This window comes from Argopecten irradians, chromosome 14 (assembly GCF_041381155.1).
Source record: "Argopecten irradians isolate NY chromosome 14, Ai_NY, whole genome shotgun sequence".
Taxonomy (NCBI): Eukaryota; Metazoa; Mollusca; class Bivalvia; order Pectinida; family Pectinidae; genus Argopecten; species Argopecten irradians.
This window is the reverse complement of record NC_091147.1, coordinates 29,987,167-30,011,742: the sequence shown is the minus strand read 5'-3', so window position 1 is coordinate 30,011,742 and position 24,576 is coordinate 29,987,167. Positions and strand designations below refer to the sequence as shown.

Below are 24,576 nucleotides of genomic sequence, written 5' to 3'. Positions count from 1 at the left end.
GGTTTAGAGGGAGGAGTAGCGGACTTTGGGGTCAATAATCAGTGGCCAACAGGAGGGTTTAGAGGGAGGAGTAGTGGGCCTAAATCATGAGTGGTCGACCAGTTACCACCAGGATGTCTGCTGATATGTTGTAAGTCTATTGATACAGATCATTCTTTAAAAATTTTCCTGTGTTTTATATCTTATTCAACATGTTCTGTTTTTTGACATGCGAAAAATTGGGACACGTAGTATATATGAGAAAGGTCAGGGAATATAGATAGATATCTGCAGCACAGCCCCGTCACAACATGTGAGTATCTAATGTATGTTAATTGTTATGGAAAATTCCTTTTGTTAACTCTTGGGGACAAAACATAGAGTTCTGTTAGCTTGTTTTGACAAAAGGTACACAGTTCTGTTAACTTGTGTGGACAAAACATACACAGTTCTGTTAACTTGTAGGGACAAAACATACACAAGTCTGTTAGCTTGTGGGGACAAAACATACAGTTTTGTTAGCTTGTTTTGACAAAAGGTACACAGTTCTGTTAACTTGTGTGTGGACAAAACATACACAGTTCTGTTAACTTGTAGGGAAAAAACATACACAATTCTGTTAGCTTGTGGGGACAAAACATACACAGTTCTGTTGGCTTGTGGGGACAAAATATACACAGTTTTGTTAGCTTGTAGAGACAAAACATACAAAGTTCTGTTAGCTTGTGGAGATAAAACATACACAGTCTGTTAGCTTGTAGGGAAAAAATACACAGTTCTCTTAGCTTGTAGGGACAAAACATACACATTTCTGTTAGCTCGTAGGGACAAAATATACAGAGTTCTGTTAGCTTGTGGGGACAAAATATACACAGTTCTGTTAGCTTGTAGAGACAAAAACATACACAGTCTGTTAGCTTGTTTTGACAAAACATACACAGTTCTGTTAGCTTGTTTTGACAAAATATACACAGTTCTGTTAGCTTGTGGAGAAAAAAACATACACATTTCTGTTTGCTTGTGGGGACAAAATATACACAGTTCTGTTAGCTTGTAGGGACAAAATATACAAAGTTCTGTTAGCTTGTAGAGACAAAAACATACACAGTTCTGTTAGCTTGTGGGGACAAAATATACACAGTTCTGTTAGCTTGTAGGGACAAAACATACACAGTCTGTTAGCTTGAAGAGACAAAATATACACAGTTCTGTTAGCTTGTGGGGACAAAATATACACAGTTCTGTAAGCTTGTGGAGACAAAACATAAACAATTCTGTTAGCTTGTAGAGACAAAAACATTAACAGTTCTGTTAGCTTGTGGGGACAAAACATACACAGTTCTGTTAGCTTGTGGGGACAAAACATACACAGTTCTGTTAGCTTGTGGGGACAAAACATACACAATTCTGTTAGCTTGTAAGGACAAAACATAAACAGTTATGTAAGCTTGTAGGGACAAAACATACACAGTTCTTTTAGCTTGTAGGGACAAAACATACACAGTTCTGTTAGCTTTTAGGGACAAAACATACACAGTTCTGTAAGCTTGTGGAGACAAAACATACACAGTTCTGTAAGCTTGTGGAGACAAAACATACACAATTCTGTTAGCTTGTAGGGACAAAACATAAACAGTTCTGTTAGCTTGTAGGGACAAAACATACACAGTTCTGTTAGCCTGTGGGGACAAAACATACACAATTCTGTTAGCTTGTATGGACAAAACATACACAGTTATGTAAGCTTGAAGGGACAAAACATAAACAGTTCTTTTAGCTTGTAGGGACAAAACATACACAGTTCTTTTAGCTTGTAGGGACAAAACATACACAGTTCTGTTAGCTTGTAGGGACAAAACATACACAGTTCTGTTAGCTTGTAATGACAAAACATACACAGTTCTGTTAGCTTGTGGGGACAAAATATACACAGTTCTGTTAGCTTGTAGGGACAAACCATTCAAAGTTCTGTTAGTTTTCATTTGCAAAACATACACAGTTCTGTTAGCTTGTGGGGACAAAACATACACAATTCTGTTAGTTTGTGGAGACAAAACATACACAGTTCTGTTAGCTTGTGGGGACAAAATAAACACAGTTCTGTTAGCTTGTGGAGACAAAACATACACAGTTCTGTTAGCTTGTGGAGACAAAAACATATAGTTCTGTTAGCTTGTTGGGACAAAATAAACACAGTTCTGTTAGCTTGTAGGGACAAAACATACACAATTATGTTAGCTTGTGGAGACAAAACATATAGTTCTGTTAGCTTGTTGGGACAAAATAAACACAGTTCTGTTAGCTTGTAGGGACAAAACATACACAATTATGTTAGCTTGTAGGGACAAAACATACACAGTTCTGTTAGCTTGTAGGGACAAAACATACAGAGTTCTGTTAGCTTGTAGGGACAAAACATACACAGTTCTGTTATCTTGTAGAGACAAAACATACACAGTTCTGTTAGCTGGTAGAAAAAAAAACATACACAGTTCTTTTAGCTTGTAGGGACAAAACATACACAGTTCTTTTAGCTTGTAGGGACAAAACATACACAGTTCTGTTAGCTTGTAGGGACAAAACATACACAGTTCTGTTAGCTTGTAGGGACAAAACATACACAGTTCTGTTAGCTTGTAGAGACAAAACATACACAGTTCTAGAGTTAGCTTGTAGGGACAAAACATACACAGTTCTGTTAGCTTGTAGGGACAAAACATACACAGTTCTGTTAGCTTGTAGGGACAAAACATACACAGTTCTGTTAGCTTGTAGGGACAAAACATACACAGTTCTGTTAGCTTGTAGGGACAAAACATACACAGTTCTGTTAGCTTGTAGGGACAAAACATACACAGTTTTTCTGTTAGCTTGTAGGGACAAACCATAAACAGTTCTGTTAGCTTGTAAGGAGAAAACATACATAGTTCTGTTAGCTAGTGGGGACAAAACATACACAATTCTGTTAGCTTGTAGGGACAAACCATAAACAGTTCTGTTAGCTTGTAGAGATAAAACATACACAGTTCTGTTAGCTTGTAATGACAAAACATACACAGTTCTGTTAGCTTGTAGAGACAAAACATACACAGTTCTGTTAGCTTGTAGGGACAAACCATAAACAGTTCTGTTAGCTTGTAGAGACAAAACATACAAAGTTCTGTTAGCTTGTAAGGACAAAACATACACAGTTCTGTTAGCTTGTAAGGAAAAAACATACATATTTCTGTTAGCTAGTGGGGACAAAACATACACAATTCTGTTATCTGTTTGCTTGTGGAGACAAAACAAATATGACCATCAGACCCCAAGTTATTGATAAGATTTTTTCAGCAGAGTTCTTTTCTAGATGATCTCCCGCATTGTTTGAAACTTAGGATCAGAAAAGGAAAATCATTGCTTAGCCCAACGGTAGTAACCGTTTTTATGAAGACATGCTAGAAATGTGAGGTTTTAGCCGCTAAAGCTAGGTGGGGTAGAAGTTTTGAGTCGAGGAACTTTCCATCCTTTACGTATATACTATATATGAAGAGAATGATTTTTACTGATTTAAGACCTCTATTTAAAACATCTCAAAATGGTTTTAGGGCATTCTGGGGGGTCCATGACGCTTAAAGATCACCGTGGTTAATATGGTGTTAAACTAGTAAACCCAAAACATCTCCCGCCTTCCCATTACACGTATTGGTAGAAAATGTGCATCGAGTATGACCTTCAGAAATGCTAATATATGTCACGCCTGTCTGCGGTAGTGAATAAACATGACCGACCTTCACTATACAGCTGATGAATAATCCTTGTATAGCAGACGACTCCATAACCACGACGTAAGCTTGTTTCCAACTTTATCATCCAATATATTGTGGTAGAACGGGTTTGTACGGTACATGTATGTATGTATGTATTAGTATATAGAATCTATATGTTATTGTATTCTTTTAGTCTGTAATCCAGTAACAGGTTTATACATCTTGACCAAAATTCATGATGAAATCAGGGGAACTGTGATAATAGATCTTATCTAGGTAGTTTACTGTTGATGGTCACACCTAATTAACCCAGTTGCCAATCCCAAGCTATTGGTCAGTGACCGGCGTTCAATTGAGCCTTGTTTGCACGGAAGCGGAAGTTATATTTAGCGTGTAGGTTATTAGGTTCTCTCCGGATTTCGACCACTCGGTGGTCACTTTGGGGTACTGGGTTGATGAGTCATTATAAAAGTTTTTGTATAGGAACAATCATACTCCAGGGGTTTCGATCACTTACGATTTCTACACCCCCTGGACTGTTTCATAGTAAAACCGAAGGCAACAGAACAGAACACGTAATAGACCATTTGCATTTCTCAGTGATGTAAGCGGCATATTTTGTAATGACGTAAGGAACACCTGACAAAAACGGCACTTCCTGTCTATTACCTGACACATTTGTTACTGATGTCAACACGACGAAACGCGTTGATTTTGGTGTAAATACCGGCGTGACAACTCATGATAAGATAATAAGTGCTTGAATAAGGTATCTTTATACTATTTTCTTATTTCTGAAATAGTCACAGATGAAATATAGGGGTAACTCGTCGCTTCAATGTAATGTTATATTACACACTCTGATCATCCATTTGTACGGAACGCAGATTGAAAAATGTTAAAAATCCTCATTTTCCATATGAATTATGAAACCTGAATATACTGACAATTCATATATGAAAGATTATTGAGAAATAATTGTGGACCAATCTTTGTGTCTGTAGTTAACGCCATTGAAATAAAATTAATAAATTCAATGATCAAAAGTACGACGTACATTATTCATGTACAGCACGTACACTTGTAGGCCTCCCTACATTACGGGAGGCAATGTACATGTATACATGTGTACATTAAATTATACATAATGTACATGTCCGGTATATTTAATACCTATTTAACACCAGAAACATTAAGTACATGTTTTGACAACACGGTCAATTTAAATATGATGAAAATTTCTTTGCAAATAGAAACAGATTGCTAATGCACTAGGTATACTTTAGTCAGTATAAGTAAAGTGTACTAAGTTTGCTCTGGTGAGTTACACATGAGTTTCACATTAAGGGAGTACTCTGTAGAATGAGAGGGAGTATTACTTCAGCAGATATTTAAAAAAATCTACTTGTCTTCCTTTCATTTTATGAAGCATTAAATATTTATACATGTACCATGTATATAGAATGTATGTACATGTATCTTATTTGGTTTACTTGGGACAATTATGATGACACTTCAAATGTTTTTAAGAAGAGAAATCAGTCTTCTGGTTGTCTATTTGATGATCCATTCAAATGTTTCTTGTGAGCAGCAATGAAAAAGAAAACCACAATTATACAAATTGGAGAGGAAAAAGCTTTTTGTTGACAGCCATAGGCCAATGTCTAATATCTATGAGTCAATAACATTTATTGAATTTGAAATACTGATGGGATTTATTTGAGACTAAATATTCAATTTTATTAACAAACCAAATAATACACTGTATATTCAGTTTTCTCATGTAAATCTGTAAACAAACATAAGGCAAAATACATGTAATGATCAATCCCTTCCTTTTTGGATTTTGATAAGAAAGCAATAGAGTATGATCAAAGCTTTAATATGCTAACATTGAAACAAACAGTCATTCTAGTTACATTCAGGCTTTTCATTTATTTAATATTATGTGCAATTTCATACTCTCTTTTCAAAGATTTTAAGATTTAGCAGAGATTAAGAATAAGATGTCAGAACTTGACTTTTGATATAATTGCTGTTTGATAAAATAGTTACCACTAAATCTTAAGATTGCAAAGCAGTCAACCTATAACTTGGGTTATTTGTAAATAACATATTTATTAAATGAGGTAAAAAAGATAGAATTTAACTCTAATATTTAAACAGTGCAATAAAACAAGAATAACTCCAGACTTTTTTGTATATACACATGTTACATGTATATACTTTACATTAAATCAGATCTTCACCTGTATTAGGTTTGAATGTCTTGTTACCTGTTCACATCTGAAGAAACACAAATGCATCATCACTATTCTTTTTACTGTAATAAAATGATTGTATGTTTTTGGATGGTCCAGGTCCAGATCAGTGAACCTTAACTGGGGTGGTAGATGTACCAAGTTCAGCCTCTTACTAGCCATGTAAATACAGTCGAAACTCGTTATCTCGAAATTCAATGGACCAACGAAAATAATTCGACTCATCCGGAATTCGACTCAAACGTAATGCCATTAGGTTTGGTCAGAACATGGTTTTCAACGGTCCTTATATCTTATGACAGTCGGGTACATGGCCTATTACCGTGTTCAGCATATTATCGTGATTTTCCAACTTATAAGTTTTCTATTAAATGTTTTTAGTTATATGTTTTCAGATGTTTTCGGATTTTTCTAAAATACATTTGTAAATAAAAAAAAAATGAATTACGATAATATGATCGTCACGATAATAGACATGCACCCTGATTTCCCGGTGGTATACGTATACTGACTTCAATGGTTCATACATCAAGCTTATACGGAATATAGTACCTGAACAAATAAAAAAGCATCATTCTTATTTCAGAATTTAATGGTATTTCAAAATAGTAAAATAAACAATAGTTTTCACCTACCGTGAGCAGACTACACTCTCCGTTTCTATTGGTTAATATAATTTACGGTTAATGAAACAAATCTGACCATCAGACCCTAAGTTATTGATAAGATTTTTTCAGCAGAGTTCTTTTCTAGATGATCTCCCGCATTGTTTGAAAATTAGGATCAGAAAAGGAAAATCATTGCTTAGCCCAACGGTAGTAACCGTTTTTATTAGCCGCTAAAGCTAGGTGGGGTAGAAGTTTGGAGTCGAGGAACTTTCCATCCTTTACGTATATACTATATATGAAGAGAATGATTTTTACTGATTTAAGACCTCTATTTAAAACATCTCAAAATGGTTTTAGGGCATTCTGGGGGGTCCATGACGCTTAAAGATCACCGTGGTTAATATGGTGTTAAACTAGTAAACCCAAAACATCTCCCGCCTTCCCATTACACGTATTGGTAGAAAATGTGCATCGAGTATGACCTTCAGAAATGCTAATATATGTCACGCCTGTCTGCGGTAGTGAATAAACATGACCGACCTTCACTATACAGCTGATGAATAATCCTTGTATAGCAGACGACTCCATAACCACGACGTAAGCTTGTTTCCAACTTTATCATCCAATATATTGTGGTAGAACGGGTTTGTACGGTACATGTATGTATGTATGTATTAGTATATAGAATCTATATGTTATTGTATTCTTTTAGTCTGTAATCCAGTAACAGGTTTATACATCTTGACCAAAATTCATGATGAAATCAGGGGAACTGTGATAACAGATCTTATCTAGGTAGTTTACTGTTGATGGTCACACCTAATTAACCCAGTTGCCAATCCCAAGCTATTGGTCAGTGACCGGCGTTCAATTGAGCCTTGTTTGCACGGAAGCGGAAGTTATATTTAGCGTGTAGGTTATTAGGTTCTCTCCGGATTTCGACCACTCGGTGGTCACTTTGGGGTACTGGGTTGATGAGTCATTATAAAAGTTTTTGTATAGGAACAATCATACTCCAGGGGTTTCGATCACTTACGATTTCTACACCCCCTGGACTGTTTCATAGTAAAACCGAAGGCAACAGAACAGAACACGTAATAGACCATTTGCATTTCTCAGTGATGTAAGCGGCATATTTTGTAATGACGTAAGGAACACCTGACAAAAACGGCACTTCCTGTCTATTACCTGACACATTTGTTACTGATGTCAACACGACGAAACGCGTTGATTTTGGTGTAAATACCGGCGTGACAACTCATGATAAGATAATAAGTGCTTGAATAAGGTATCTTTATACTATTTTCTTATTTCTGAAATAGTCACAGATGAAATATAGGGGTAACTCGTCGCTTCAATGTAATGTTATATTACACACTCTGATCATCCATTTGTACGGAACGCAGATTGAAAAATGTTAAAAATCCTCATTTTCCATATGAATTATGAAACCTGAATATACTGACAATTCATATATGAAAGATTATTGAGAAATAATTGTGGACCAATCTTTGTGTCTGTAGTTAACGCCATTGAAATAAAAATTAATAAATTCAATGATCAAAAGTACGACGTACATTATTCATGTACAGCACGTACACTTGTAGGCCTCCCTACATTACGGGAGGCAATGTACATGTATACATGTGTACATTAAATTATACATAATGTACATGTCCGGTATATTTAATACCTATTTAACACCAGAAACATTAAGTACATGCTTTTGACAGCACAGACAATTTACATATGATGAAAATTTCTTTGCAAATAGAAACAGATTGCTAATGCACTAGGTATACTTTAGTCAGTATAAGTAAAGTGTACTAAGTTTGCTCTGGTGAGTTACACATGAGTTTCACATTAAGGGAGTACTCTGTAGAATGAGAGGGAGTATTGCTTCAGCAGATATTTAAAAAAAATCTACTTGTCTTCCTTTCATTTTATGAAGCATTAAATATTTATACATGTACCATGTATATAGAATGTATGTACATGTATCTTATTTGGTTTACTTGGGACAATTATGATGACACTTCAAATGTTTTTAAGAAGAGAAATCAGTCTTCTGGTTGTCTATTTGATGATCCATTCAAATGTTTCTTGTGAGCAGCAATGAAAAAGAAAACCACAATTATACAAATTGGAGAGGATAAAGCTTTTTGTTGACAGCCATAGGCCAATGTCTAATATCTATGAGTCAATAACATTTATTGAATTTGAAATACTGATGGGATTTATTTGAGACTAAATATTCAATTTTATTAACAAACCAAATAATACACTGTATATTCAGTTTTCTCATGTAAATCTGTAAACAAACATAAGGCAAAATACATGTAATGATCAATCCCTTCCTTTTTGGATTTTGATAAGAAAGCAATAGAGTATGATCAAAGCTTTAATATGCTAACATTGAAACAAACAGTCATTCTAGTTACATTCAGGCTTTTCATTTATTTAATATTATGTGCAATTTCATACTCTCTTTTCAAAGATTTTAAGATTTAGCAGAGATTAAGAATAAGATGTCAGAACTTGACTTTTGATATAATTGCTGTTTGATAAAATAGTTACCACTAAATCTTAAGATTGCAAAGCAGTCAACCTATAACTTGGGTTATTTGTAAATAACATATTTATTAAATGAGGTAAAAAAGATAGAATTTAACTCTAATATTTAAACAGTGCAATAAAACAAGAATAACTCCAGACTTCTTTGTATATACACATGTTACATGTATATACTTTACATTAAATCAGATCTTCACCTGTATTAGGTTTGAATGTCTTGTTACCTGTTCACATCTGAAGAAACACAAATGCATCATCACTATTCTTTTTACTGTAATAAAATGATTGTATGTTTTTGGATGGTCCAGGTCCAGATCAGTGAACCTTAACTGGGGTGGTAGATGTACCAAGTTCAGCCTCTTACTAGCCATGTAAATACAGTCGAAACTCGTTATCTCGAAATTCAATGGACCAACGAAAATAATTCGACTCATCCGGAATTCGACTCAAACGTAATGCCATTAGGTTTGGTCAGAACATGGTTTTCAACGGTCCTTATATCTTATGACAGTCGGGTACATGGCCTATTACCGTGTTCAGCATATTATCGTGATTTTCCAACTTATAAGTTTTCTATTAAATGTTTTTAGTTATATGTTTTCAGATGTTTTCGGATTTTTCTAAAATACATTTGTAAATAAAAAAAAAATGAATTACGATAATATGATCGTCACGATAATAGACATGCACCCTGATTTCCCGGTGGTATACGTATACTGACTTCAATGGTTCATACATCAAGCTTATACGGAATATAGTACCTGAACAAATAAAAAAGCATCATTCTTATTTCAGAATTTAATGGTATTTCAAAATAGTAAAATAAACAATAGTTTTCACCTACCGTGAGCAGACTACACTCTCCGTTTCTATTGGTTAATGTCACGATAATAGACATGCACCCTGATTTCCCGGTGGTATACGTATACTGACTTCAATGGTTCATACATCAAGCATATACGGAATATAGTACCTGAACAAATAAAAAAGCATCATTCTTATTTCAGAATTTAATGGTATTTCAAAATAGTAAAATAAACAATAGTTTTCACCTACCGTGAGCAGACTACACTCTCCGTTTCTATTGGTTAATATAATTTACGGTAAATGAAACGAAAGTAGATTTCTATTTTTCCAACGAAGAAATACATTGTATGACTAAGATACTAGTACATCTGCAACGACTAGTTAAACATTTAGCATTGTGGGTTTCTTAAATTATTTTACACTATCAACATTCCATACAAATCTTAGAAAACACTTTCGTTTCTAATGATTCCTAAACAAACACGCTTCCGGTCATGATCGAGCCATGCCGAGTGTGATTTTGTAAACACGCGTGTTTATGTACAGGTAAGTCACAATTTTAAAGTGACACTAATTAGGAAGCCAGCCTTGAGAGGATTATTAAACAATTATTTATTAGCAGTCATTGTTGTAGTATGTTCCCATAGGCCTGAATCTGCATATACCGATCGCGATATGTGCATGTAAACCAATCACGTGTTACGACAAACCACAGGTGAATTTCAATTATTTGTATCCATGTTATATTTACGTAATTGTTGGGGGTTTTTTTTATTTAAAATTTTATGTACATAACTGTATCCCCTTCTACTACAGAACAATGACATATTCATAACATGGGAAACTGCATCCTTGATACTCCAGAGGTTATTTTCACTGTCATTATATCACTAGAAACTGTTGAACACTTAAAGCTGAATGGAAAATTATGACAAGAAATTTAAATGATATTTCATTAATCTCAAAATATATTTTTGCATCTAGAGAATATTGAAGAAACTCTTGTGTTTGCAGATCAGACTGTGGGTGCTTTTTGTCCTGCTGCACTGTGCAAAATTGAAAACTTTGAGCAAATAAAATTATTAGAATTTCTAATGTGTGTTAAATCTATTTATTAATAATTTATTCTCAAGAAGAGAATAAAGGTTATGGTAGTAATTTTACCATTACAATTAGAATAAAATATAATAATTGAATAAAAACCCCACTATCAATATTGTAATAATAAAACATTTACTGATTAAGTAAAATATGCTGTCAGTATTTGAAGTGTTGAGTACCCAAAGATCATCAGTAACATTTTGATGTTTTATGAATCCAATATCATTGAGTAAGATGGTAACATTCTACAGCCATCCATTCACTGCCTCTCACCATGAATTCTAACACAGCTTGCACAGTTCTCTGCCCACAGAAATGGTTGCATGTTCAATGTTGCTCTCAAACGCATGTGTGCCTCTTCATAGAAATCCGTTATTAGTTATCTTAAATTATCTTAATATGGAATATATTTCGTAACACCATATTTTAATCTAAGTTTACAAAACTAAATAATCCTGCAGAGGTGTATCTTCAATACTCCAGGGATTACTATCTACTGACATTATATCCACCCTTGGGCTATGGCATAGCAAAAATGAAGGCAACAGAAGACACAGGTAATTTGATCCTTTGATGATCACGTACATCAAAAGAATCTAATAATGGTACACTGTGGTTGACTGTGGCTTTGAAGTTGGACGTCGCTCACTCTCTGAAATGTGTTTAAAGTGAAAAATACAAGTTATGACAGCACTTTGTTGTTTTATTTGTATTCCAAACTTTATGAGCTACATGTAGCCTGTATTTCCTTCATTTGAGTCAGTCGAAATGTCCCAAAATTCCAGCTCCTTGTCCCTTTCCTACCCAAGAAACGGAAACAGTGTCCATTGACACTGATAGTGATAGTGATAATTGTCTTTATGTAGTTCCCTTGCATCATATGTGTATACAGTACGTAATAACTGAACAGTCTTGTATGAAATAATATTGAAAAGAAAAGTTTGGAATTTACACTACTGTTTTCGATTTCATGAATCACTTTTTCCAAGAAGTAGATATGTATCAGTCCATCAGCAGCGGTGTTACAAACGAAAACAAAAGTAAGATTTTACGCTATAAACAGAGGCGGTATTTCTAGCAGGTTTCAGGTACCTCCCCCCATAGAATCAACAATAAAAACTATGCCTAATATATGGTCAAAGTAATTGTTTGGAGGTGGCCGTATCTTATATTTACCCGGAATTTTTATGATAATTGTTTGAACCTAAATGATAATCAGATGATTTCTAAGAAATAGTTAATGATTTAATAAAATTCTATGCCTAATACAAATTTGACAGTATAGGCTTGCCTACATGCATAATTTACTTCATTTATCATATTTCAAGTCATTTGTGAAATAGCAAACTTTTAGTTATACCAGTGCTTTATAAACCAAGTTATTAATAGGCCCTATATCTGGTTATAAACGTCTATGCATGACGTCTCCGCAATGTTAGCACTAAATACATGTACATATACATGTATACATGTGTAACAGGAGCGAGACGGGCCCAGTTTGCAACGATGTCAAACTACACCCGACGCGCCCCTAGTGCAACCCAGGTTCGTTGGGTATTACTTAATATGCTTGTCTGTTGGTAGGAGGAAGAACAAACTACCGGGTTTAGACGATAATGAACAGTTTATTATGACTATAAGAGTAACTATTTACAACATACATCATACATACATCAACACACATATTATAACCAGCCCCCTTTCCCGTACCTAATTATCTATTACAGTTTTATTCCCATCTAATTACTAAATATAAAATAGTCACCTATAGCCTAGTAGCGGAGCTGGCAGCACGCAGGAACTTAATCCATCAGACTGCCCAGTCTACTGAATGAATGAAGAGTTTTACTTAAGTAGAAAAGTTTTTTTAACTTAAACTGAAAAGTTGTTTCAACTTAAAGATGCTCCACCGCCAACAAATGGTATTTTTTTCACCATCAAAACAGGAGCAGACGATTTAGTATTAGTATTACCAAACTTTAATTCCTATGAAGCTGAAATGTTGACATGCAGTGGTTTTTGAGCTACCTATTAGAGCCCTGGCGTGTTTATCGGAGGACACCACAGTGTCCGACCAGTTGAAATCTGGCTGTTTTCCGATGTTTCTGGATACCTAGTGACATTTATACGGCATGATATATATTGTATCATATACCATATTAAAGATAAATTATCTGGTTGTCGATTGAGAGTATTCCTATTATCATATCCTATACGGTTGGTTAATAATCATAATTTTTCTGAAATTGGGTAGTGTTATATGGCCGGCCGAGTTATAGACCTTGACCCAGTATTATACTAATACTTATATTAGAAACGAACACCTGTGGTCAGTGTAACAGTGGACACAAGATGGCTGACTTCTAAAGCATGTGTTTTATTCGATATTGATGACATAGTACACAGTACACATAAAGAACACATAAGCTGATGACATAATACCTAGCTAAGTGTGCCTGTACCGTAGATACTCATATCACATCTCCCCTTTTAATTAAGCTAAAGTGAATTGACACAACAAATGTAATTTGAAAGAACTGGGAGATAGTTATCAGAATGAACATTTATAAAAAAAAATTCTAAATAACTAATTAACTTCTGAATATATATCAGCCCCTGTCATAAATGTATAATCATAGCCACCTGTGCATGAATACTGCTCTCCTGTCATCTCGTCCTAGCTACCTTCTTGGTGAACTTTCACCTCTTAATCCACACGCTGTCCATTGGTCATAGGCAGGTGCGATAGCCCGAGAATTCATTCTCTCAGATTGTCCCGATGCAGAAAGACCGCTCAAAAACCCTCCCTACCCACCCTAAATTTCTAATTTTGGCTATGTTATGTGGCTTTATATATATATATATACATATACATGTAGTAATCAATATTTTCATTGTATCTGTTACATTTATAGGTGATAAATATGCATTTTCTACATAATTATTTAATCATGCTCAGTTAAATTGCATAACTTGCATGAGTGCTTGATAAATTTTTTATGCATGTCAGACAATTTTGCTAGCTGCATGTAATGTATGATGTGATGTGTTGATGGTTGATTTTGCTTGCTTGTGAAGCTGTGTTTGCCTTAGATTAGTAAAGCTGTGTTTGCCTTAGATTGTAAAGCTGTGCTTGCCTGAAATTGCTTATATATGTAGCCCTTTCACCCCTTATTATCAGTATAAATCTGGAAATATGGACTTGCTTGAAATTCAGACCAGGGGTGAAAGGGCATATATTTATTTATATATGTTTGTAATAAAATAGCCAAAACTAGATACTTTAGTTTGTGATATATAAAGGGAGGTAATTATGTTATTTTACTATATCTCAGTAATGTATTTTTAAAAGAATATAACTTTAGAAGACTATTAAACGAATTATTAAATTTACCAAATCACTGTTTACGTTGAGTATTATGTGAATATAAACAAAAAACTGAAATGGTGCAGAAACAGAAACTCAAACATTATTGACAGTCTCTATATCAATAGATGCATATTAAACAAACTCTTGACTAGAACTGAAAGTGTCTCTACTGAGTCCTACACATATATCTGACTAACAGCTACTGTATGCCGATCATTAGGCTTATCAGAACTTTTCATATAGTCCTTCATTCGCTGTGGTTCTCGTACCACACGACCACTTCGTGTAACAGTCTCTGAACACGGAGATACAGTTTCTCTGTTTCCACACCCACTCGCGGATGATTCAGCTAGTAGCTAGTCCATCTCTGTGAATGTTTCTTTAGTAGCGCGAAGTTGTCGGCTGTTCCTCCGATACACGTTATTGTTTGCTCTGACAAGGGCAGAACGTGGAGTTTTGTGAAGATCGATGACACGACCGGGCTGCCATACATTTCCAGATTGTACTCTTACATTTTGTCCAAGTGTCAGGGGAGGCAACTCTCGTGAACCACGATCATAATAATGTACGGATCAGTTCCATCCTGCTGGGTTTTTTTGAGCAGGCTTTTTGCCGTTCGAACAGCTTTTTCTGCCATCCCATTTGACTGGGGGTATTTGGGACTAGACGTTCTGTGTTCGAATCCACACTTAATTTTGTAGCAAAGTTGCGGAATTCACGACAGTTATATTGTGCTATGGTGCTACTTTGCTATCAATCTACATGTAGTTTATTTCTGAATCATAAGAATGTTACAAGAAATCTATTTTATTTCTAAAGTAATGTGAATTATGTATTTCTGAGTCAAGGTTTTATTATATTCTGAATATTTGTTATAATTAGTTTTCCGGATAATTTTGTATTCGTTTCCGTTTTGTATTTTATTATGTATATCTGCGTCAGAAAGACGCTTATGAAAAATACAGAGAAGAGAAGGGAAGACTTGAATTGTTGTGATTTTAGTAATGAGTATATGCAATGAAACGTATGAACAGCCGTACCGGTAACATGGTGGAGAATCCTAAATTATGAACATTCTCACTGCCAAGCGAGTCACTCAACCTCTTGAGGTAAGTGATGGTTGATGGTTTGTTTTTATGACGAAATTGATATGACCGGCCGGGCAAACTCCACGTGAACATGTAAAGAAGCGGTCGTGTTGACCCTACACAGCCACCCGACCTAACACCAGTATGTTAAAAATCTTGCTAGTCGTTTACAATTCATTTGAGAGGATGTGCTAGAAAGTGTACAGCAGACCAAGACAAAAATGCTGGACAGAGTCGATTCAGTCGTGCATACCCTATCTGTTCAGGTTGGGGACTATGTATACCTGCTCGTTGAACCTGCTGGACGAGGAGCTAAGTTTAAGCCGCATTATTCTGGTCCATTTGTAGTTCTTTCTGTTGACAGTCCTCATCTTGTGAAGCTCCGAGATTCTGTTAATGGTCGTGTCAAGGACGCTGTGCATATCAACCGCCTCAAACAGGCTTTTGTTCGTAAACCTAACCCGCGGGATTTCTTTCTTGATTCTGTTGACAATCATGTGGATGACCAATCCGAGTCGAATAGTGATAATGACACAAATACACTCATACATTCTGAAAATGATTTGGTGATTGAAAGTGATGATAATTATAATGCAGTGTACCTAACCTCAAGTACTAGTGATGACTCAAATACTGTGTTACCCGCAAAATCTCTTGTGAACCAAATCCCTCAGAAGCAACCGTCTCGCCCAGTTCGCAATGTTCGAAAACCAGAACGATACCGAAATTCCGATTTCTTGTCCCCTCTGTCTATTTCGTCTTCATCTGATGAGAACTATTATCGTGCGAACCGATTGCTGGCACAAAGAGAAAACACAGGGGAAAAGGAATTTTTAGTACATTTTGCTGGTGAACCGGCTCATCAGTCTATGTGGATTCATGGGAGTCGTTTAAATGAGAAGTGTCGCTCGGCTGTAGCTCGTAGACCCCCACCGACCATTCATTGACCTTATTGATATTGTGATGTGTAGCTGAATGTTTGGATGGACAAATACATGTATATGTGCTCTTTTTCTGTAAATCTACATATTATTTTTACATAATTCGTTGTGACTTTTCGAAATATGACGGGCATGTAACTTTAAGGTGATTTTTTTTTAAATCTACTAGACATGTCCCTTTAATTAGATTTTTTCATGATTTGATGAAAGTGTTGCTTTAATATGATTTTTCACAAAATGGTGGAACTGCCACTTTACTTGATTTTTCATGCATCCAAATATAAGAATCTCTGACTCTATACTCCTAACTGAACTCTCCAACTTACTCTTAACTAACTGATGTATCTCCTTAAATAAGAATCATATAATCCCTACTCTAAAATCTAGTGACAGGTGGCAATTGCCTTTTTACTCAAAGTTCTCAAAATAGAGTGACATGTATTTCTCAAGGCAAAAATAGGTGAGAAACAATTAACATGTCTATAAATATAAGTGAAATGTTTGAGATAATTGAAGGCTTAATCCTTTCCTGTTTGTCCCAGGAGTAAGGGATTAACTCTGGCACCTTTAGCTAGGATATACTTGACAATAGATAATTAATTACAGGTAAAAATAAAAATGACTTACATATTGACAGAAATGGTTTAGAGAATGATTTTATATTAATTTCCAATAAAATATATGGACTAATTCAATAAAGAGAAAAATATTATAAATTGTGCAAAATTTAGTATTTGCACTGGTGAAATTTAGATAGAATTGTTGATTTCATGTAAATTATCTGGACTTCAATTTTGATAGTCATGTCACTAATGTTAATTTTTAGCTCACCTGGCCCAAAGGGCCGGTGAGCTTATGCCATGGCGCGGCGTCCGTCGTCCGTCGTCCGTCGTCCGTCGTCCGTCCGTCCGTCAACATTTCCTTTAAATCGCTACTAGTCATAGAGTTCTGCATGGATTGTAACCAAATTTGGCCACAAGCATCCTTGGGGGAGGGGGAACAGAACTTGTATAAATTTTGGCTCTAACCCCCCGGGGCCAGGAGGGGCGGGGCCCAATAGGGGAAATAGAGGTAAATCCTTTAAATCGCTACTTGTCCTAGAGTTCTGCATGGAATGTAACCAAATTTGGCCACAAACATCCTTGGGGGAGGGGGAACAGAACTTGTATAAATTTTGGCTCTAACCCCCGGGGGCAGGAGGGGCGGGGCCCAATAGGGGAAATAGAGGTAAATTCTTTAAATCGCTACTTGTCCTAGAGTTCTGCATGGATTGTAACCAAAATTAGCCACAAACATTCTTGGGGGAGGGGGAACAGAACTTGTATAAATTTTGGCTCTGACCCCCTGGGGGCAGGAGGGGCGGGGCCCAATAGGGAAAATAGAGGTAAATTCACTAAATCGCTACTTGTCCTAGAGTTCTGCATAGATTGTAACCAAAATTAGCCACAAACATCCTTGGGGGAAGGGGAACAGAACTTGTATAAATTTTGGCTCTGATCCCCCAGGGGCAGGAGGGGCGGGGCCCAATAGGGGAAATAGAGGTAAATCCTTTAAATCGCTACTAGTCATAGAGTTCTGAATGGAAGTTTACCAAATTTGGCCACAAACATCCTTGGGGGAAGGGGATCAGAACTTGTATAAATTTTGGCTCTGGTCCCCCGGGGCAGGAGGGGCGGGGCCCAATAGGGGAAATAGAGGTAAATCCTTTAAATCGCTACTAGTCATAGAGTTCTACATGAATTGTAACCAAATTTGGCCACAAACATCCTTTTTGGAAGCGAAACAGAACTTGTATAAATTTTGGCTCTGACCCCCCGGGGCCAGGAGGGGCGGGGCCCAATAGGGGAAATAGAGGTAAATCCTTTAAATCGCTACTTGTCCTAGAGTTCTGCATGGAATGTATCCAAATTTGGCCACAAACATCCTTGGGGGAGGGGGAACAGAACTTGTATAAATTTTGGCTCTGACCCCCGGGGGCAGGATGGGCGGGGCCCAATAGGGGAAATAGAGGTAAATTCTTTAAATCGCTACTAGTCCTAGAGTTCTGCATGGATTGTAACCAAAATTAGCCACAAACATTCTTGGGGGAGGGGGAACAGAACTTGTATAAATTTTGGCTCTGACCCCCTGGGGGCAGGAGGGGCGGGGCCCAATAGGGAAAATAGAGGTAAATTCACTAAATCGCTACTTGTCCTAGAGTTCTGCATAGATTGTAACCAAAATTAGCCACAAACATCCTTGGGGGAAGGGGAACAGAACTTGTATAAATTTTGGCTCTGACCCCCCGGGGCCAGGAGGGGCGGGGCCCAATAGGGGAAATAGAGGTAAATTCTTTAAATTGCTACTAGTCATAGAGTTCTGAATGGAATGTAACCAATATTTGGCCACAAACATCCTTGGGGGAAGGGGATCAGAACTTGTATAAATTTTGCCTCTGGTCCCCCGGGGGCAGGAGGGGCAGGGCCCAATAGGGGAAATAGAGGTAAATCCTTTAAATCGCTACTAGTCATAGAGTTCTGAATGGAAGTTTACCAAATTTGGCCACAAACATCCTTGGGGGAAGGGGATCAGAACTTGTATAAATTTTGGCTCTGGTCCCCCGGGGGCAGGAGGGGCGGGGCCCAATAGGGGAAATAGAGGTAAATCCTTTAAATCGCTACTAGTCATAGAGTTCTACATGAATTATAACCAAATTTGGCCACAAACATCCTTTTTGGAAGCGGAACATAACTTGTATAAATTTTGGCTCTGACCCCGCTGGGGCAGGAGGGGTGGGGCCCAATAGGGAAAATGGAGGTAAATTCTTTAAATCGCTACTTGTCCTAGAGTTCTGCATGGATTGTAAACAAAATTAGCCACAAACATCCTTGGGGGAAGGGAAACAGAACTTGTATAAATTTTGGCTCTGATCCCCCAGGGGCAAGTGGGGCGGGGCCCAATAGGGGAAATAGAGGTAAATCCTATAAATCGCTACTAGTCATAGAGTTCTACATGAATTGTAACCAAATTTGGCCACAAACATCCTTTTTGGAAGCGAAACAGAACTTGTATAAATTTTGGCTCTGACCCCCCGGGGCCAGGAGGGGCGGGGCCCAATAGGGGAAATAAAGGTAAATCCTATAAATCGCTACTTGTCCTAGAGTTTTGCTTGGATTGTGACCAAATTTGGCCATAAACATCCTTGGGGGAAGGAGAACAGAACCATTGGCTCTGACCCCCTGGGGGCAGGAGGGGTGGGGCCCAATAGGGGACTTAGAGGTTAATATCAAAATTCCTTCAGAAAAGAAACAATGAACCTGTATTCAGAACATTACTTGGCATTACACACAAACCAGGTGAGCGATACAGGCCCTCTGGGCCTCTTGTTCATGATGCGGTGGACATGTCGCTTTAAGTGTTCTCTAGCTATATAGTCTGATGCTATAACTTGTGATAATTAAATCAAAATGTATTTTTGGTCATTCCCTGAATGTACATTGACACATTCAAGAATGAATAATTACCTTCACCATGTTTTGTAATATTTGAATTTGATTATTGATTGTTTTACTATATATAATTTTGGTACAATGGCCTGAAATCCTTTAATGAGTGATTGTAATACAACTCATTAGGCCAGTAATATTTTGTTGTATATTGTCTCATCAAATTTTCTAAGTAATATTCATTTTAATTTGAATTGATAAATGCCCAGGTGTCAGACATATATATGGTGTTCATGAAATATCTCTCTGATATTTTTCAAACTGCAAATGTCATGTGTTAAATTTGATGTTTTTCACTTTTGAATGGAATCTGTTTGACTGTATTATATACACTGTATGTAATCTCAAACCAAACGAGGGGCAAAATGTGAAATGTAATGATATTGTAACATGTGTATACTCTTCTGTAAGTATTATATGCAAATCGTAGAATTGTTTTAATTGTATATTTTATGCTATTAAGAATGCAATTGATTTTCATGAATATTACTGTTCATATTTTTGTCCTAGAGTGGATTGTAATAGATCAAATATTATTGCAATTTATTTTGAATATTTTTGTTTTGGAAATTAACTGATAATATTCTGACATTACATCAATTTCACAGTATGCATATATATATGTAACTTTTGCATCATTGATTCAATATTTTGGTGTTGGAAAGTGAAAATTCATAATTGATTCATTCCTTGTTATAGATTCTCTTGTTTATTTGACTGGGGGTATTTGGGACTAGACGTTCTGTGTTCGAATCCATACTTTGTAGCAAAGTTGCGGAATTCACGACAGTTATATTGTGGTCCGTTGTCAGTGATAAGTGTTATATACTACAATAGATGTGTGTTGATTTGCTATAAGCTCATCAGAGTTATTCCCCTTTACTTATCGTTTCAATTATGTAAATGCTACTTTGCTATCAATCTAGTTTATTTCTGAATCATAAGAATGTTACAAGAAATCTATTTTATTTCTAAAGTAATGTGAATTATGTATTTCTGAGTCAAGGTTTTGTTATATTCTGAATATTTGTTATAATTAGTTTTCTGGATAATTTTGTATTCGTTTCCGTTTTGTATTTTATTATGTATATCTGCGTCAGAAAGACGCATATGGAAAATACAGAGAAGAGAAGGGAAGACTTGAATTGTTGTGATTTTATTAATGAGTATATGCAATGAAAAGTATGAACAGCCGTACCGGTAACATGAGAATATCTGGAATACCGTATCTTGCAAACTGTGATTTACAATGGTTTACTACGGTTTCACTCCTCGTGTCGGCCAACTTCGAGATTTCTTTAAACTTGGAATAATAGTCCACAAGTAGTAAATAGTTTTCTCCTCTTAAGTGAAAGAGATCCGATCCGATTTTTGACCATGGACGATCCGGTACCTCATGTGGTATGAATGGTTCCTTTGAATTTGAATGTCTATGCTCCTGGCAGACTTTGCACCTGCCTACCACTTCAGCGATTGACAGTACAAGTTTTTTCATAAGTTTCATGCCTGGATCATTTTCCGTTTCTCTGGCTATTATGTCCAGTTTATTAGACCGCCAGTATAACTTTCACATTATATTCCTCCTCTAGATCAGAAGCTTGTTCAGTCAATGGTGCTCCACTCGGTGTATCTGCGATGTACAGATATTTTCCCGGTATATATTCTACATTTACGTCGTACTGCTGTAGATTCAATAGCATTTTTTGTAGACGCGTAGGGGCCAAGTACAGGGCTTTTCTCACTATGATTTCTAGTGGCTTGTGGTCAGTTTGAATATTTACTTTCTTGCCGTAGAGATACTGATGGAATTTTTTCGTTCCAAACACGATAGCCAGCATCTCTTTTTCTATTTGAGCATATCTCTTTTGTGATGGTGTAAGCGACCTTGATGCGAACGCGACCGGTTGATTTTCCTGGAGAGGCACTGCTCCTAGTCCCATGGAGAAGGCATCAACAGAAAGTGTAACTGGTTTAGTTACGTCATAAAATCTGAGCACGGGTGCCGATGATACTAAGTCCTTCAGGCGTTCGTAACTTTGACTGTGATGCTTATCCCAATGCCACTGCACATTTTTTCCAACAATTGGCGTAGTGGTGCACTGACTTCTGACAAGTTTGGAATAAATTTCGCGACATATTGAACCATTCCCATAAACCTCTGTACGCCGGTTTTGTCAGTAGGTTCTGGCATTTCGCGTATTGCACGGATTTTCTCCGAGTCCGGTTTCAAACCTTTGTCGCTGAGGGTATGTCCGATGTACTGTAGCTCAGATATGGCTATTTCGCACTTATTTCGATTTAGTTTAAGATTGCGGTCACGGGCACGATCAAGTACAGCACGTAGTCTACTGTCGTGTTGCTCCTTAGTTTGACCCCATACTAGAATGTCATCTACAATAGTTTCCACTCCATCCATTCCCTCGTAGATCTCGGATATTGCCCTTTGGAACACTTCGGGAGCTGAGGATATTCCGAATGGAAGTCTATATATCTACCAAACGGTGTGTTGAAGGTAAATAATTTGCTGCTTTCGTCGTCAAGTTCGTCTTGCCAGAATCCGCATTCTGCGTCGACCTTAGAAAAGAATTTTGCGTCAGAAACATTGGATGTGACATCATCTATGGTTTTCATCGGGTAGTGTTCTCTTTTTATAGCCTTGTTTAGGTACTTCGGGTCAATGCATACACACAATTTTCCATTGGGTTTGGTAACCACAACCATAGAGTTGACCCATTCTGTTGGTTCAGTTACTTTTTCGACTGCACCTAATTTTTCCATCCGGTCAAGTTCTTTACGGACACGATCATGTAGCATGACTGGTACACTTCTGGGTGGATGAACGACTGGGTTTACTGATTTGTCAATGTTTATGTGATGTTTATGAATTTTGCCAAGCCCTTCAAACACATCAGTGTATTCTGCCAGTATTGGTGTTTTCTCGACAGTTTCGATCCTCTGTATAAGATTCAAGTCCTTACAGGTTTGAGTCCGATAACAGGAGTCACATCATGATCCACAATTTGGCATTCGAGTAGATGGAAGGCATTCTTGTACTCACATGTTAGGATTGTAGTACCAACCGTTTTGATTCGCTGACCAGTGTATGTTACCAGTTTCTTTGGTTTCACTTTTGTCACTGTTCCACCTAACCTTTTGTAGTCCTTCTGTGACATGACATTGCATTGGGCTCCAGGGTCCATTTTGAACTGTTTGTTTTGATTGTTTATTTTCACAGTCACAAACCAATCTTTTTCATCGCCATTTTGTTTTGTTTTGACAGTTTGATTTTCAATGGCTTGCACGAATAATGGATGTTCATCGTAATCCTCCTCCTCATCATCATCAATTTAATGTACCTGTCGACCTTTCCTTCTCCTATTATGTTGAGAATGATTATTTGTTGGGGTTTTGGAATGGCACTTCGCCGCAAAATGGTCCGGTTTGCGGCACTTGCTACACGTTTGACCAATAGCGGGGCATTTATCAGGATGATGGTTGTAACCACACCTTCCATATTCTTTTAAGTTTTTCTCTTGACCGGGACGTGTTTTGCTTTTTCGACATATTTTTGAAGTTTTGAGCCGGAATGTTTTTTCTTTTCTTTCACCAGACTTACTTACTGAGATTTCTCGCCCTCACGTGGGCCCTGTGCGTGTGTTTTACTAGCTTCACATGCACGGCAAAGATCCACTGCTTTAAATAGTTAAATCGAGGTCCGTTTCACGCAGAAGTCTTTCACGTACTGCATTATCTTGCACGCCACAAACTAACCTATCTTTGATTAGACTGTCATTTAGTGTTCCAAATTCACACATGCATGCTTTATTTCTGAGTTCAGTGACGTACTGATCAACTGTTTCGTTTGTTTCCTGGTTACGCATAAAAAACAAATGACGTTAATATGTTACGTTAGACCTAGGATTACAGTAGGCTTTGAATCTATCAACAACCTTTTCCAGTTTATTTCCGTCCCCAGGGTTTTCAAATTATAAAGTGTTATACACGTCCAACGCTTCTGTACCGATAACATGTAGAAACGCTGCTAAACAGACACCTTCCGCTTTCTCTGCGATTCCTGTCGCTGTTTCATCAATCTGAAATCTTTGATACCACCTGCGCCAGTTTTCTGACAAGTTCCCGTCAAGTTTTAGGGATTCTGGGGCTCGTAAACCGTTCATTTTCACTTCTGACACCATGTAACAGTGGACACAACATGGCATGTGTTTTATTCGATATTCCAGTCAGCGGGAGTTCCCGATATGTCATTAAACATGACCTACATACACGCCAGTCAGCGGGAGTTCCCGGTATGTCATTAAACATGACCTACATACACGCCGGTCAGTGGGAAATCCAGATATGTCATTAAATATGACCTACATACACGCCAATCAGCGGGAGTTACCTGTGTGTCATTAAATATGACCTACATACACGCCAGTCAGCAGGAGTTCCCGATATGTCATTACATATGATCTACATACACGCCAATCAGCGGGAGTTCCAGATATGTCATTAAACATGACCTGCATACACGCCAGTCAGGGGGAGTTCCCGATATGACATTAGATATTACCTACATACATGCCAGTCAGTGGGAGTTCCTGATATGT

The 24,576-nt window shown here is 37.0% G+C and overlaps 2 protein-coding genes across 7 annotated transcripts in view; one reads left to right on the top strand and one right to left on the bottom strand.

Annotated features, from left to right (window-relative positions):
• Nucleotides 1–24,576, bottom strand: part of LOC138306858 (transmembrane 9 superfamily member 2-like) — a 187,307-nt gene that overhangs the window by 93,250 nt on the left and 69,481 nt on the right. The window lies entirely within an intron of this gene.
• LOC138306863 (sulfotransferase 1B1-like) overlaps nucleotides 13–24,576 on the top strand; it is a 43,903-nt gene continuing 19,339 nt past the window's right edge. Inside the window, exon 1 of one of the 6 annotated variants that reach the window (XM_069247367.1) lies at nucleotides 13–130. In XM_069247367.1, the coding sequence (XP_069103468.1) occupies nucleotides 87–130 (44 nt within the window). In that variant the 5' untranslated portion in view covers nucleotides 13–86. Of the gene's footprint in view, nucleotides 131–271; nucleotides 293–7,047; nucleotides 7,265–15,390; nucleotides 15,559–24,576 lie in introns of those variants that run through there. The other 5 variants (XM_069247371.1, XM_069247368.1, XM_069247369.1 and 2 more) reach the window with 5 other exon arrangements.